This window comes from Sinocyclocheilus grahami, unplaced genomic scaffold (assembly GCF_001515645.1).
Source record: "Sinocyclocheilus grahami isolate Dianchi unplaced genomic scaffold, SAMN03320097.WGS_v1.1 scaffold676.1, whole genome shotgun sequence".
NCBI classification, from domain to species: Eukaryota; Metazoa; Chordata; class Actinopteri; order Cypriniformes; family Cyprinidae; genus Sinocyclocheilus; species Sinocyclocheilus grahami.
In genome coordinates this window covers 70,594-85,209 of record NW_015505855.1, presented here as the reverse complement: position 1 = coordinate 85,209, position 14,616 = coordinate 70,594, and the positions used below count along the sequence as shown (strand labels likewise).

Genomic DNA, 14,616 nt, shown 5'->3' with positions numbered 1-14,616 from the left:
TATATATATCAGACGCGTCGTGCCCATTCAAAGTCAGGGGGCACGTGCCCCCTCAGATTTCTGAGCCAAGTGTACTTTGAATGGAGCTTCCAAAAGACAAAACATCGCTGAATAAGATTTTTTATAGTTGATGCAATCGTACCGGTGTGATTATATCGTTCAGTGCGGCACATCGCCAGGTGCTAAATTCAATTCTGTGTTCGCTGGCTAGCGCTGAGCCAGAGACAGACGCGTTTGTATAGCGCATTATAACCAATCACACACGATTCTGTTGAGCTTATGAATGCAATGGCCAATCAGAGATGTTCAGATGAGTCATCGCTGAAACGCGGTGTTTCGTTCACTCGATCGCTGATTGAATCCTCTGGCAAGTTCTCTCACCAAAAACAACAAAGTGCAGATGTGCGTACAAGATATTCATTTCAACTGATCACAGTGCCATATCACTTTCTCTTAGGAGTAATGACAGCTCAACGTCTACCAGAACTCATTGGAAGTTTAATAATAATTTACTAAAATGTGAATCTTTTTGTAATTCTATTTTGTTACTGATTAACAATGTTAAAACCATGTCTGAATTAACCTCAGTTGGCAAATGGGAATGGGTCAAATTTACTGTAAAAAGATTAGCAATTAAAGAAGGGAAACAAATTGCAAATGCTAGAAAATTTAGGCAGACAACAATTTTATCAAGACTAAATTATTTCGGTAATAAAGACATCCTTATTGAGAGTGAGGAAAAAACACTAATTGATGACTACATATATTCCTTCTATAATGATTTATATAAATCTAAATGTACAGAAAACGATTGTGATCTCTTCTTTTCCTTTTTAAAAGACAAAATTCATATTATAGACTCTGATTTTAGAAATATGATGGAAGCTGACATTGAGATTTCAGAATTAGACACTGCTATTAAGCAAATGTCTAATGGAAAGTCCCCTGGTATTGATGGCATCACAGTAGAACTATATAAACATCTTTGGCCCGAAATAAGAATCTTAGTTTTCGAAGCATTAAAAGAATGTATAGATAAAGCTGAATTATCGTTGGTTGTCAGTAAAAATGGAGACAATTCCTCCTATAACCCAATAAGATGTCCTCTTTTTTAAGTGTGATTTAAATTCATCCTTCTCTGATGTTGTCAATTTTGTTTTGTTGATGGGTAAATATCATATCCATACTTGTAAATGGAAAAAAAGTAAACCCTCCTTCAATATATTTTTATTTGAGTTTGCTAAAATGTTTCAGAGCTTCAAATGCTTCAAAAAACATAATAGAAAATCTGAAAAGTTATGCTTCTCTTTGTCAAATTATTTATTACTTTAGTATATTTTTTCTTTATAATGTCTACATCGACTGCATCTTTGTTTTCATCCTTGCTCCTTGTGTTGTGTTTATATATATATATATAATTTTTTTTTTTTTCTCTTCTTCTCTAATGTAAACTCTGTGATTGTCTCACTGGAAGTGTCTTGCATTGTTGGTTGTTCCCTGTCTTGTTATGTACATTAAGCAATAATAAAAAAAAAATTATATTAATTTCACGCTGTAAACATCTTCAGTGATTTTAATGGGAGTTTTAATGGAAAGGAATTTTAATGGCTAGACTACATGAAAATGTTATTTGGTAATGTAAACGTTCTTTGATCTCTGTAAAATGAAAGTGTTATAGCCTTATTAGTAACTTACAATATTGTTATTAAATTCACATTAAATACAAAGTCGGTCGTATTAAAAATATTTTATGGCATGACACCCATGTCTTCTACTTAAGTAAAAAGATGTTTTTATCTGTAGTTAATAGATTAGTCTACTTTGCACATCATTATAGATCAAATAATAATCTATAAAGGTGCAACACGCATTTACTTACACATATTTGAGAATCGAGATCTTTCCTGATATAGTTACCAAGTTTGGAAATATTTCGAATGAAAAGGAAAAATAAAAACATAAGCCTATATGTCACAATTCGCTGGAGCATGAAGAAACGTGGATATTTCACAGAAGGAGAGTCCTTTAATGATCCAAATGGGAAACACAGAGCACAAGGATGACGTTCACAGCAAGTAGACCCGACAGAGGAGAAAGGCACAGACAAGAACTTATAAACACAGGACAATTACCAAACACGGGTGCACAGAAGGACTAATTCACTAAACGAGGACAGGAACATGACCAAATGAGGGAACACAGGAACAGAAACCGGCAAAACATAACAAAACAGGTCCATGATCCTGCTACTATATCAGTTATATAGTCCTATCGTGGTTATGCAGTGCTAAAAAAAACACCGGCAAATTGAGAAATCATCTTCATCAATTTGACAACACACGTGCTGAAAAGACTCACAACACAACCAAAAAGGCGCTTCAAATTCTAACAACCAAATACAGAAATGCGCTGTTTGCAGCGTGTTTCTTTATTGGGTTGTGTTGTGAGAAGTTGCAGCTTGTGTGTTGTCAAATGGATGAAGATGTTTTCCTAATTTGCAGGTGTTTTTTTTTCATTTGCAGCTCGTTGAGCTCTCTCGGCCACCGTACAATTGTTATTATTTTATAATTCTGGATATATTTAGATTCAAGTAGGCCTATATATTTCAATTTTGTGTTAATATTTCACACAGTGACATTACTGACAAAACCTTTTATTGATTGATTATTTTACCATTATTGTTACTTAAATTATATGTTCAGGCTTTCATTTCATAATTGTATTATTTTGTAATATGGCCACTTTTATTACTGGAGAAGTTATGACATTTAATACCCATCTGTCAATTTTCCATATTGATTGTGCTATCATGGGGTTTACAGAGGCGGACAAAGTACACAACTCCCATTGCTTCAGTGAAAGTACAGATACTGCTGGTCAAATATTACTCAATTACAAATGAAAGTTGTAAAGACAGATTTCTTCTTAGGTAAAAGTGAAGAAGTACTTGCTTTTAAAAGTACTTAAGTATCAAAAGTAAATGTCCTTTTTTTATGTCAATGCACTGTTTTATTATTGTTATGCATAATGCTTGCAATACCTCTGAAGCAACTTACAATACATTACACATACTGAATACACTGACTAGCTTGTAGTATCTTTGGAATAAAGAGCTTTTAGAATGTTAAAAACCTATGGGAATATATATATATAACATATAATACCCCTACCCACCCCCACAAAAGCAGGATGGTAGAGATCTCACACAGCTCTGACAGTGTGTGCACACATCTATGTGACAGTGAAATTATTGTAAATACAGAGTGATACGGAAGAAAAAAAATCGAACCTGCTTTAAAACCCAGCAACACAACTGTAGCTATATAACTTTACAACAGCAACACTGCTTTAACAAAAAAATCATAATAGCAAGACTTATTTGACATCAAAACAACATTTTTAAAAATGCTTTCTAATTGCTCAACAGTTCTTCTGTGGCTTTATAGGTAATATTTTCACTTACACAATTTAGCAAAATCAGACAGTATTGTGTCTAATATATACCACAATATTAATTTCTTATTATTGAATTGTTGTAAATAAATATCACATTTGCAGCTGGTCAGTGTTCAAAAAATGCTGGGAAATCTCTTCATGTAGCCCTACAAGAGTGATTACTGATAAACTGTCTGAAAAAAAAAGAAAGTCACGTTTTAGAGAAGAAAGAAATCACCCACTGACTTTCAAAGCTGCCACATAGTAACGACTTTCTACTTTGAGAATCTTGATAGAAATGCAGTGGCGTGAAAAGTACAATATTTGTCTTTCAAATGTAGTGAGGTTAAAGTCATAAGTTTCCAGAAAAATTATACTCAAGTAAAGTACAGATACTGTACTTGAAAGTGTACTTAAGTACAATACTTAAGTAAATGCACTTAGTTACTGCGCGCCTCAACAGAAAAGTGTTGACAGAAATACCTGCTCGCCACCTGGATAAGCATAAACGCAGAATAGTAGCATAATCTTTTTTTCTTTTTCTTTTTATCTGAGAGCTTCTACTGTAGCCTACATTATTTAGTTAATTTGCTTTGCTGTTCATAACGTTTCGATCTTATCGCACTTTTAAAGTTTTACCACTGTGCTTAATTCACACACGTTTAATCTCTCTGGGCTTTCAGGAAATACCAGATTGGCTACCTGAAACACAAACACAGGACCGATCTCTTCCCTACAGTGTTTGCGAGATTCATGTGCACACAGCCGCTGGCAGATCCGCTCTCTTTCGTTTTCATTTCCCGGAAGGATTCTTAATATTGCAGCGATTCGCATAAGAAAGCAAACTCTGCTGTGCGAGACTGCGACTTTACGCGACACCACATGCTGTGTGTGGTGTATAATATCGATCAGCTATTGACACAGTAATTGGGTATTATTATTGTAGCGAATATTTATGAGATTGTGAAGTCTTGAAGGTTACAGAACATGAGTGACGCCTCCTCATCGCCACCTTTGATAAAGGTAAGATCACCACCAAATAATAGTATAGTAAATAAAATGACTTTGAATTAGTAGTCAATGCCATAAATTAGTGGCACAAAAATACTTTAATCACATGCAAATCACCTCAAACTGCTCGCTGAAGCAAATATTATATTCAACTGCTTTTTTTTGTGTTATTTTGTGAACCCTCTGAAATGCCATAATAAAAAGTGAAATATTAATGTAGACTTTTGATGCAAATATACTTTATAAAAAATTTAGGCGACAGTGCAAAACTGAAAATAACAACTGTTGCGTCTCAAATGTACTTTCACTTTTGCTGTGCCTGTGTGTATTGAGATCTCAGTTTGTTTTCATACAGCAAGAGTGATTGTCTAGTTTCTGTACTTTCTGAGTCATTCATTAAAAATGCTTTATTATACATCACTGAAATCATGGATTTATTAGATTTTTATTGAAGTGAATGCTTCTTCTGCTTTCCCTTCCAAGCTTCAGCAGAGTTGTAATGGGAACGAACCCCCAGTTTGCTCTCCGGTTCTGCACGACCCTCAAAATGAACCTCCCTCCTGGTACAAGACGGTGCCTGATGAACTGTGCAAGCTACCTGGAAGACTACGTATGTTCCCACATAAAATATTTACACGAATAGCTTATAGCTCATAACAACGAAATGTATTAAAGAACAAATGTACTCAACATTATACCCTTTCAAACATCTTCTACAGAACACAAAAGATGTTTAACAGAGATACAAAGCTACACTTTTCCACATTGTGACCAGCGGCTAGGCTTCAAATGACAAATAGCACCATGACAGTAGCATAAAGCTTTTGTCTTCATATATTTACGTATAAGTCGTCTTATAGTCCAAAGCCATATACAGTTTTGTGAGAGGAATAAACAGACATTATTCAGTCAAAGTCACACTTGCAAATATTCAAACTTTGTGCCTGCATTGCATCACATCACATCAGATTTGAATATGCATAAGTGCATCACATCAGTTGTACATCACAACAGTTTGGAATATGCTCAAATGCACATACAAATGCGATGATGTTCACCAAATCATGACCAAAATGTTGCTCTAAAAAGGGCTTAATATGACACAAAATATAGGAAATCAAGCATTTACGAGCTTGGATGGTGTTTTTATGTAGCCATGTCCATTGCAGCTTCATCATTCTCCAAAATTCCCATAAAATAAACAAATTCATACAAATTTGGAATGACATGAGGATGAATCAATGCTGACAGTGTTTTCATTTTTGGGTGAACTAACACTGTGTTTTATGGTTGTAATGTAAGGGATCAATCCATCTTTGTGGAATAAGGAGGACGTGAATCTCTGGCTACGCTGGGCTCAGAGGGAATATTCTCTGCGACGTGCGGACCACCAAAAATTTGAGATGAACGGAAAGGCGCTTTGTCTTCTAACCAAAGAGGACTTCCGTCTTCGCTGTCCCAGCTCTGGTGTGTGATCTGAAATGAATTCTAGTTATCGGTTTTGTTCATAGCTTTCATGATAACTGTGCACTGTGAATGGAAACTTTTTTGAACAGGTGATATTCTGTATGAACTCCTTCAACATGTGAAGCAGCAGAGGAGATGTGCGATCTTCAGTCCGCTGTCCAGCTCCAACACACCGTCACAACAGACACCCGACTCGCACGGGACGACAGGTGATTTGACAGGGTTGTTCATAATAATCTATTATTCATAAAATCGGGAGTGTTCAGCTAAAGTCTTAAATGCAAAGTCATGCATGTAGTTGATCGCTTGCATATTTTTATACAATTATTTGTTTGGCTATTTAGAATTTTAGAGTCTTTTTAAGTTAAAAAGCTGAGAGGACTCTTCCTTGTTCAGGCTGTTCTTGTGTAATCCTCTATTATGGGCATTTTGATAAATGTCTGATTTCCTATTTGAACAGTTGCCAGAGAATAAATTAAATGGCTTGCCGAAGCTTGTAGCAAATACACCGTTGAAGGAACTGAGCCACTGTTTTTGCTCCAGCATGCTGTGGAGTCCTTGTAAAGGGAAACATTTTGCATATCATACTTACTGAACACTTGATATCAGTATTTTATAGCAAGTCCTTTATAACTGATACTGACGGGAAGCACACTGATCTGCTTCATGGGTTTAAATAACACCCATTTCTTGATTCAGGAGGGAATTTCCTGGTTGTAAAGAAGCTAGAGCTGTTGCAATAGGTGTGGCTAAATTAGACCTACCTCCACTCAAACAATAGTACACAATACATTTCTTTCATATTTGCCTTTTTTCCATGTAATGTTATAAATAAAATGAATTGTTTTGAAGTCGTCTTACAGGTCCTTATTAGTGGTCGGCCGATATATATTTTTCTGTTTGGCCGATGCGTTCGAGGCGGGACTTTTCTTTTGACAGCGCTGACAGAGGCAACCTGAGCACATAGTGCTCACATTCTCCCTCTTGTTCGCTGTCGTCGTTAACAGTTCTGTCTAATACGGATAGAAGTCTGCCTAATAATCAGATAGAAAGGAAATTAAAATGTATACAAAGTATTGTATTATTAGTAATAGAAAGGCAAACATTATAATTAGAGCCTGACCAATATGGGTTTTTTGGGGCTGATACCGATACCGATATTAGTAAAAGTAAAAATATGAATTGAAAGATATCAATATATCGGCCGATATTCTTTGTGTATATTATACTACAGTACCAGTCAAAAGTTTGGACACTTTCCCATTCATGTGTCCAAACATTTGACTGGTACTATATATAGAATACAGTATATACATAAACAGAATATATATACATAAACATATTTCTATAATGATCTGACAAAGATATGTAATGATGGAGGCAGGGCATTTAACAGTTTAACAATAAACTTCATTATCCAAAATGAGTCTGACATCAGTGCACTGAACTATAAAGTTGAAGTTTAACTTTATTCCGTTGAAGTTTATTTCACTTTGGAACATTCATTCATGGATTTGCGCTACTGTCTTCACACACAAACTAAACTCACTAGAGAAGTGTGAAGTGTGACATAATATACCTCTGTAAATAAATATAAATTCACGTCTTGCGCACTTAAATGCCCTTTGAATGTAACGTGTATGTTCCCTTGGAACTGGAATCATGGCGGAATTTCATGTGAAGTCCACTTCGCAGGGCACTTACGGTCGAATAAGCCAATGCTTGAATGCTGCTGCCTGAACAAGAGACCTCCTTACTGAAGTGAAAGTGTTGACTGGTGTCACTATCTCGCGAACGCGCCGGCGAATCTCTCCACCAAATTCGGGGGATCACTTCAGCTCGAGGAGCCCTCTCGAACGCCACCCTCCATGCGTCGGTAGCCCCCCGGGATTGCTAGATCAGCTGGTGCTGGACCGCGAATTTAACCACCCGTAACTCCCGAACCCCAGGGGCTATCGATGCGGGGGGGGTCTCATTCGAAAGAGGGCCTCGAGACGTACACTCGATTCAGCGTTCGAGAGGGCTCCTCGAGCTGAAGGAATCCCCCGAATTTGGTGTGGATCCACGGCGCCATTACATCTAGATCACCAGTAGCAAACAATGGAGAGTCTAAGTAATTACACCATTTCAAGAATTTTATCTGCGTTATATGTTCTGTACCAAAGATTTTCATATAGATGGCGTATTAGCCGACACCGATATATCGGCAACAGACTCATATCGGCCGATAATATCGGCTAAACGATATATCGGCCGGGCTCTAATTATAATACTTTCTCGTTTGCCGTCAGCATTCAGCAAATACGCATTTATATCATTTAAACAAATCTTTGAATGAATACTGAACATTTCATTTCACAAACCTTGCAAACTTAGTCGAATCCAGCTGTGAGATCTTCTGAAGTGTGCATTTGTATCCTGCATGATCGCGTGTTCGCTGCGTGACGGTCGGTCCGTGCAAATTGAATGCTGACAGGAGGAGAGTTCAGCCTCACTGAAGACGTGCGATGGTAAACTCGTGATTTCAAATTATACTGCGCTTTATGCATTTGCCCACTGTCATATTCATGTAATTTTCACTGTGTGCTGTATGTAAAATGAGCTTTGTTTGAAAAAATATGTTTCCCAATGCACACAAACTTCCCTTTTTAATTATATTTTTATTAAGTATTTATTTATTTGTGAAAAATACTTTGTCATCTTAAGAATAAGTATGTTTATTTTACACATTTATTTTTTTAATCCATTTTCAAATGATTTCAAATTTCTTGAATATGAATTAAAATAAATAAAATTATATCTGCTTTTTATCGGCCATCGGCCACCCTGCTTTCCAAGATATCGGCATCGGCTGTCAAAAACCACATATCGGTTGACCACTAGTCCTTATGTTCCCTCTAACACAAATGTTCCTGTTTGTCCAGTAAATACAAACTCCTGGGTGTTAACAGCTGGATGTAGCACAGATCAGAGCCAGGAGAAGAAACCTCTGTCTGCTGACCCTGAGCATTCACATGGCATGCACAGAGGTCAGGGCTTATAAACCATCTTTATTGACCACAGAAAGTCATGAAATCAAAGCCATGGGGATAGATCTCACCCAAACTTGCTGAAAATGTATTAACTCTCAGGCCAGCCAAGACATAGACGAGATTGTTTTTCAGCAAAACAGATTTGGAGAAATGAAGCATTATGTCACTTGCTCAGCAATAGAGCCTCTGCAGTGAATGGGTGCCGTCAGAATGAGAGCCCAAACAGCTGATAAAAACATCACAATAATCCACAAGAAATCCACACCACTCCAGTCCATCAGTTAATGTCTTGTGAAGAGAAAAGCTGCGTGTTTGTAAGAAACAAATCCATGGAAACATTTTAACTTAAAACTCTGTAGCTTTCTGTTAAGAGGTTTTTAACTTAAAATTGTCACTTGTTAACATAGTTAACATGGGTTTTAGTTAAACTTATAATTGAGATTAAAACAACGGAACAAATTACTAAAATATTGCCACAATTTACCTAAAATGAGGGGACAAACCTGGCCACGATTGTTGACAAAGTCATGGAAACAAATTTGTGGCCATGATATCTATTTTCCTTCTTCAGCATATCATATGCCTGGGGCTTCATAAAAAAATGCACACATTTTTGTAATAGAATGTTAAAATGGAAGTGTAGAATTGTATGTTAAAACTTTTTGGAAGTGTTCTGCGGCCCCTAGAGGATCCTGGCTTCCTGACTGATACAAGATTTTGATACAGGAATTTGAAATCTTCACTTTTTCACCCTTGACATTTTATAGCTCTCCTTTTAATTTCATATTTTGCAGAGATTTCACATAATTCTCCCAAGGAAAAAAATCAGCAGACATCTCCAGACAAAACCAGACAACCAGTAAATGTTTACTGTACAGATGAACCTCTCAACCTGTCCAATAAACCCACAAGACCTGCAAACACCACACAAACCTCTGAGGCCAATGGAAAGATTGCAGGTGCTCATGCATGTTGCTTCAGACTCTGTAAACTGGCATTAATATGAAAAATGATATCAGACATTGTTCAAGTTTACTGGATGTCAAAAATCATAAAGAAACATGCCTGTTACTATTCCATCTTTTTGATAGACTGCAGACTCTTATGGGACTATGTGTACCAGCTGCTCTCAGACAGCAGGTATGAGGCCTTCATACGCTGGGAGGATCAGGACGCCATGATCTTCAGAGTGGTGGATCCCAACGGACTGGCACGACTCTGGGGCAACCACAAAGTACTGCAGCAGACAAGACCAGCTCACTTCTTCATTGCTTTAAGTGTGATCGATAATAATTGGGTCTGTTTGTTTCTTATTGCAGAATAGGGCCAATATGACCTATGAGAAAATGTCCAGAGCATTACGTCATTACTACAAGCTCAACATTATCAAGAAAGAGACAGGCCAGAGGCTGCTCTTCCGGTGAGTAGAGGCACTCGAAAAGCATTTAAAGGTGGGGTAAGAGATTTCTGGTAGCCAATGTTGACATTTCAAATCACCAAAACAAACACGCTCCTACCCCAAAAGGGTCTTGACCCTATTTTGATAGCTCTGCCCCACACATACATATGCAACCCAGGCAACGATTAGTTCTGTGAAACAAAGCAAAATCAATGTTACACCGTGTCTACACCGGACGCACAACAAAATACTATAGAACTCATTATAATCAGTGATGTTGTCTACACTGGATGCGGTGCGGCACAACACGACAAATCCCCGACAGAAAACTGCTGCTGCGTTCTGTTCATGACAAGTTGACACACATTTCAAATGATTTTCAATGGTCGCTTTGTCGCGTCCAGTGTACTAGGCAGACTTTAGCTGTTGCGCCGCAGACACGGTGTTACTTACCTATCGAGAAGAAACAAAGCAACCTCTGCGTCCGATCGCAGGCCTTCCGCTCCTTGAGTTCTCTCCAGCGCTGGAAAGCTGATCCAATATTTACACGGGTCCTACTTCTTGTCTTATCGTAAGCCTTCTTTTGTTCAGCAGAAGTTTTCCTCTTTTGTTTTTTTATCTGCCATCTCTATCTTTCTGTCGCTCTGCTCGCTAATGTCCGTCCTGTGCACTGAGCGCTCTCTCCTCTGCATCACGAGTAGACACGCCCCTTACTGCTGATTGGCTACAAGTTTTTTTTTGCTATTCAGCCCGAATCAGTTTTCTAAAGCGTTTTTGAAAAATCGCTTACCCCACCTTTAATGCATATTTGTATTTTTGTGGTTTGGTTTTTCTTTCATTAGTTAGTGGTGATGGCGATATAATTCCATTTAATTATGATAAATGAGATGTACCCTTTGATAAAAATTAACTTAATTATAATGAAAGTGCATTTTAGTGTATTTAAAATTTTAAAAGAATAATTTAAAAAACTGTTTTTGCAATAAATATTTTACCAGTAATCAAATAGAAGGCTGGTAATTGTACTTAAAGAGAGTACATCAGGGTTGCCAGGTTTTCATAACAAAAACCACCCAATTGCTACCCAAAACTAGCCCAATCGCCAGTAAAAATCGCTTTCCAGGGGCTAAATATCATGTTATAGGGGTCGCTTCAACCCACGGACATGAAAAACAACCCGCGGCAACAATGTTAAAGTAACCCAATTCTGTGGGAAAACTGTGAACCTGGCAACACTGGAGTACACTGTCCTGGGCTGCGATTCCCAAAAGCATCATAAGCTTAAATTGATCATAAAAACGATCGCACAAATCATCTTAGACTTGCGGACCATATCCCAAAACGGTGACCGTGATTTCACCAAGTACTACATGTTCCTGGATCAACATCCTTGTTGATCCTGGAACAACATTCCAATCAACCAATCAGAATTAAGGGATAACTTTTCAAGAAATATCTGTTTTAGGCTTACAATCAGGGTTAGGTGCTTCTACACCCTTGTAAATGAGCTATCATTTCACACTGATTTTAGGAATAAATTATGTGTAGGTTTAGGTTTGGGGGTAGGGATTGGACAACATCACATTAAATAGTGCTTCATCATTCATGGCCATAGGTGATCAAGTCTGAAACAAAATGCATTAACATTTTTGAAAACAGACATTCTTTTTCATTACAAGGAGTCACACAAGGGGGAGCTAAATTTGTTCATTCTGTTAAACTGGGCATTGTGGTCTCAAAATGAAAAATATTCTGACTTGACCCATATATTGTTCAATCATACTTGTTCTTATGCTTTTAAACACTCCCTCTGTGCTGCAGGTTTCTGAAGACCCCTGAGGAAATCATCCAAGGCAGGTCAGACCGCACAGAACCGTCAGAGTCTCCTAACAGTCCTGCATCTCCTGAATACAGAGAAGACGCTCTGGAAGTATCTCCTGTATCTACTCCTACTACACTGAGCCCCAGCTTTGATCACAACTTCAGCATATCACCAATCCCATAACATTCACTCCCTCATTCTGATCCAGGATCAGCCTTAGTTATTAATTATCCTGACTTTTTAGAATGGGAAACCCCGAGCTGATCTTCTGTCAGAGAGAACATCCAATACAGCTCCAGAGATGGCTGATATCCCATAGAGGTTCCACAGGACTCAGTAATATTTTAGGAGATGCTCGGACCACATGGTTTTGACTCAGGGTAGTATGCCGTTGTTTGCTGTTAGTGTGTGTTAAAAGCTAAGCGACACTAATTTCTCAACACAACAATTCTGATTGATTCTCATAGTTGATTATTAGAGTTGATATGAAATTTTCTCTCAGGTTGTAAAACTGTGCAATGTTATTTTTTTTTTACAGATTTGTGAACTGCACTGCATTACTGTATCGCATGGTTGATTTATACCATTAATCAAATATCATTAATAATCTACATAATGAAATCTGTGAATTCATTAATCAACTATTAACTGTATAAAGGGAGTTGACAAATAAGATGCTCATTAACTTTTTTTTTGTGTGTGTTTTTTTTATAGATATTTTATATTTGATTGCACTTTATTTAATCATGTCTTTCAATACTTTTTGCAGTTTTCTTACAGTAAATATTCCTGTATGACAAAGAATTGTTTATTAAGTACAAATATATCATTTTATCTAATAAAATCTACATGAATAATAATTAGAAAATACAGTGGCCTAACTTTGCTTTGAAAAGTGGTGGGGACACCGCGCAACTCGTTTTGCTAGTTTTTCATTTAATAACCTAATTTACTTGGGGACTGGGTTTAGAGTTGAACAAACTTAATTTTTGCTTTTCAAAAATACACTGATGTACCAGGGGCGGTGCCAGACAATTTTGAACGCAGGTGCCGATGGGGTACTAGATCATTGACAGAGGGAGCTGGGCAATTCAGGGCTCCATCATGTAGTTGAGAGTGTGTTAATAAAGTTGAGATAACAACGATACAGACTGGTTATTGAGACAAACAACACAACATAAATGGCGACGAGGATGAAAACATAAAAGAACGATTAGGATCGCCGTTCAACTGTCGCTGGAAATGACATCTGGATCTAAAAGACTGATGGAGCTGGCATGGAGGGCGAAGAGGCCGCAGCACGAGCACCGCCGATACATGTCGCACAGGCTCAGTTATCGCCGCCTATTCCATTGAACCTCGGAGTTTCGGATTTGTATGCAGAATACAAAACATGGAAAGACTCTTACAGTTTCTTTGAGTTGGCCAGTGGAACTATCAATGCGGCCGATGCGGTAAGACGCGCTACTTTTTTGCATTGTATTGGTGCTCCAGTGCAGAGGATTTTCGCGAATCTCCCGGGTCCCAAAGATTCATATACGGAGACTGTAAATGTTCAACTGTCGCTGGAAACGACATCTGGATCTAAAAGACTGATGGAGCTGGCATGGAGGGCGAAGAGGCCGCAGCACGAGCACTGCCGATACATGTCGCACAGGCTCAGTTATCGCCGCCTATTCCATTGAATCTCGGAGTTTCGGATTTGTATGCAGAATACAAAACATGGAAAGACTCTTACAGTTTCTTTGAGTTGGCCAGTGGAACTATCAATGCGGCCGATGCGGTAAGACACGCTACTTTTTTGCATTGTATTGGTGCTCCAGTGCAGAGGATTTTTCGCGAATCTCCTGGGTCCCAAAGATTCATATACGGAGACTGTAAATGCACTGGATGCTTACTTTACTCTTACAAAATGTTATTGACAAAAACGAATAAGATGAGGCATGGCCTACACGCTGTATTAGGCTATATAATTACTAATAAATTACAGAACGTTTAGCAAACACAGAGGAATCAAAAAAAAGACAGAGAGAGAGCCTGGAAGCCCGTTTCTGCCACTGAATTAAAAAAAAAAAGGTAATTGCGACTTTTTACCGCAATTGCGAGTTTATATCTCACAATTATGAGGGGAAAAAGTCAGAATTGCATGATATAGGCCTAAACTCGCAATTGCGAGAAGAAAAGTCTGAATTGCGAGTTTATATCTCACAATTATGAGGGGAAAAAGTCAGAATTGCATGATATAGGCCTAAACTCGCAATTGCGAGAAGAAAAGTCTGAATTGCGAGTTTATATCACGCAATTCTGACTTTATTTCTCAGAATTGGCCGTTTATATCTCTCAATTATGACTTTTTAACTCGAAATTTAACTCGAAAAAACCTTCTCTGCTTTAAGAAGCGGTCTTTTACTTGACTTAAGCGTGAAAACCATCAATATTCGCGTCCTTTT

General features: G+C 37.7%; 1 protein-coding gene across 3 annotated transcripts; it reads left to right on the top strand.

The window, feature by feature from the left end:
• Nucleotides 1-4,226: 4,226 nt before the first annotated feature.
• LOC107559164 (transcription factor ETV6-like) lies at nt 4,227-12,676 on the top strand. 3 transcript variants are annotated; one of them, XM_016242906.1, is made up of 9 exons: nt 4,227-4,458; nt 4,930-5,056; nt 5,749-5,913; nt 6,003-6,122; nt 8,838-8,942; nt 9,740-9,904; nt 10,037-10,179; nt 10,265-10,365; nt 12,166-12,676. In XM_016242906.1, exons 1-9 carry the CDS (start codon nt 4,423-4,425, stop codon nt 12,347-12,349), a joined length of 1,146 nt encoding a protein of 381 aa, XP_016098392.1. In that variant the 5' UTR covers nt 4,227-4,422; the 3' UTR covers nt 12,350-12,676. The 3 variants fall into 3 exon arrangements, with proteins under 3 accessions (XP_016098392.1, XP_016098394.1, XP_016098393.1); XM_016242908.1 differs by having other exon boundaries at nt 10,265-10,396; nt 12,166-12,232; XM_016242907.1 differs by lacking the exon at nt 8,838-8,942.
• Nucleotides 12,677-14,616: the final 1,940 nt, after the last annotated feature.

Bases quoted from the DNA above. Each gene is read 5' to 3' on its own strand.
- LOC107559164 (XM_016242906.1), top strand. From the start codon at position 4,423: ATGAGTGACGCCTCCTCATCGCCACCTTTGATAAAG. The intron at 5,914-6,002 runs GTGTGTGATCTG...TTTTTTGAACAG, and splicing joins TCTTCGCTGTCCCAGCTCTG to GTGATATTCTGTATGAACTC. The intron at 10,180-10,264 runs GTACTGCAGCAG...TTCTTATTGCAG, and splicing joins GACTCTGGGGCAACCACAAA to AATAGGGCCAATATGACCTA.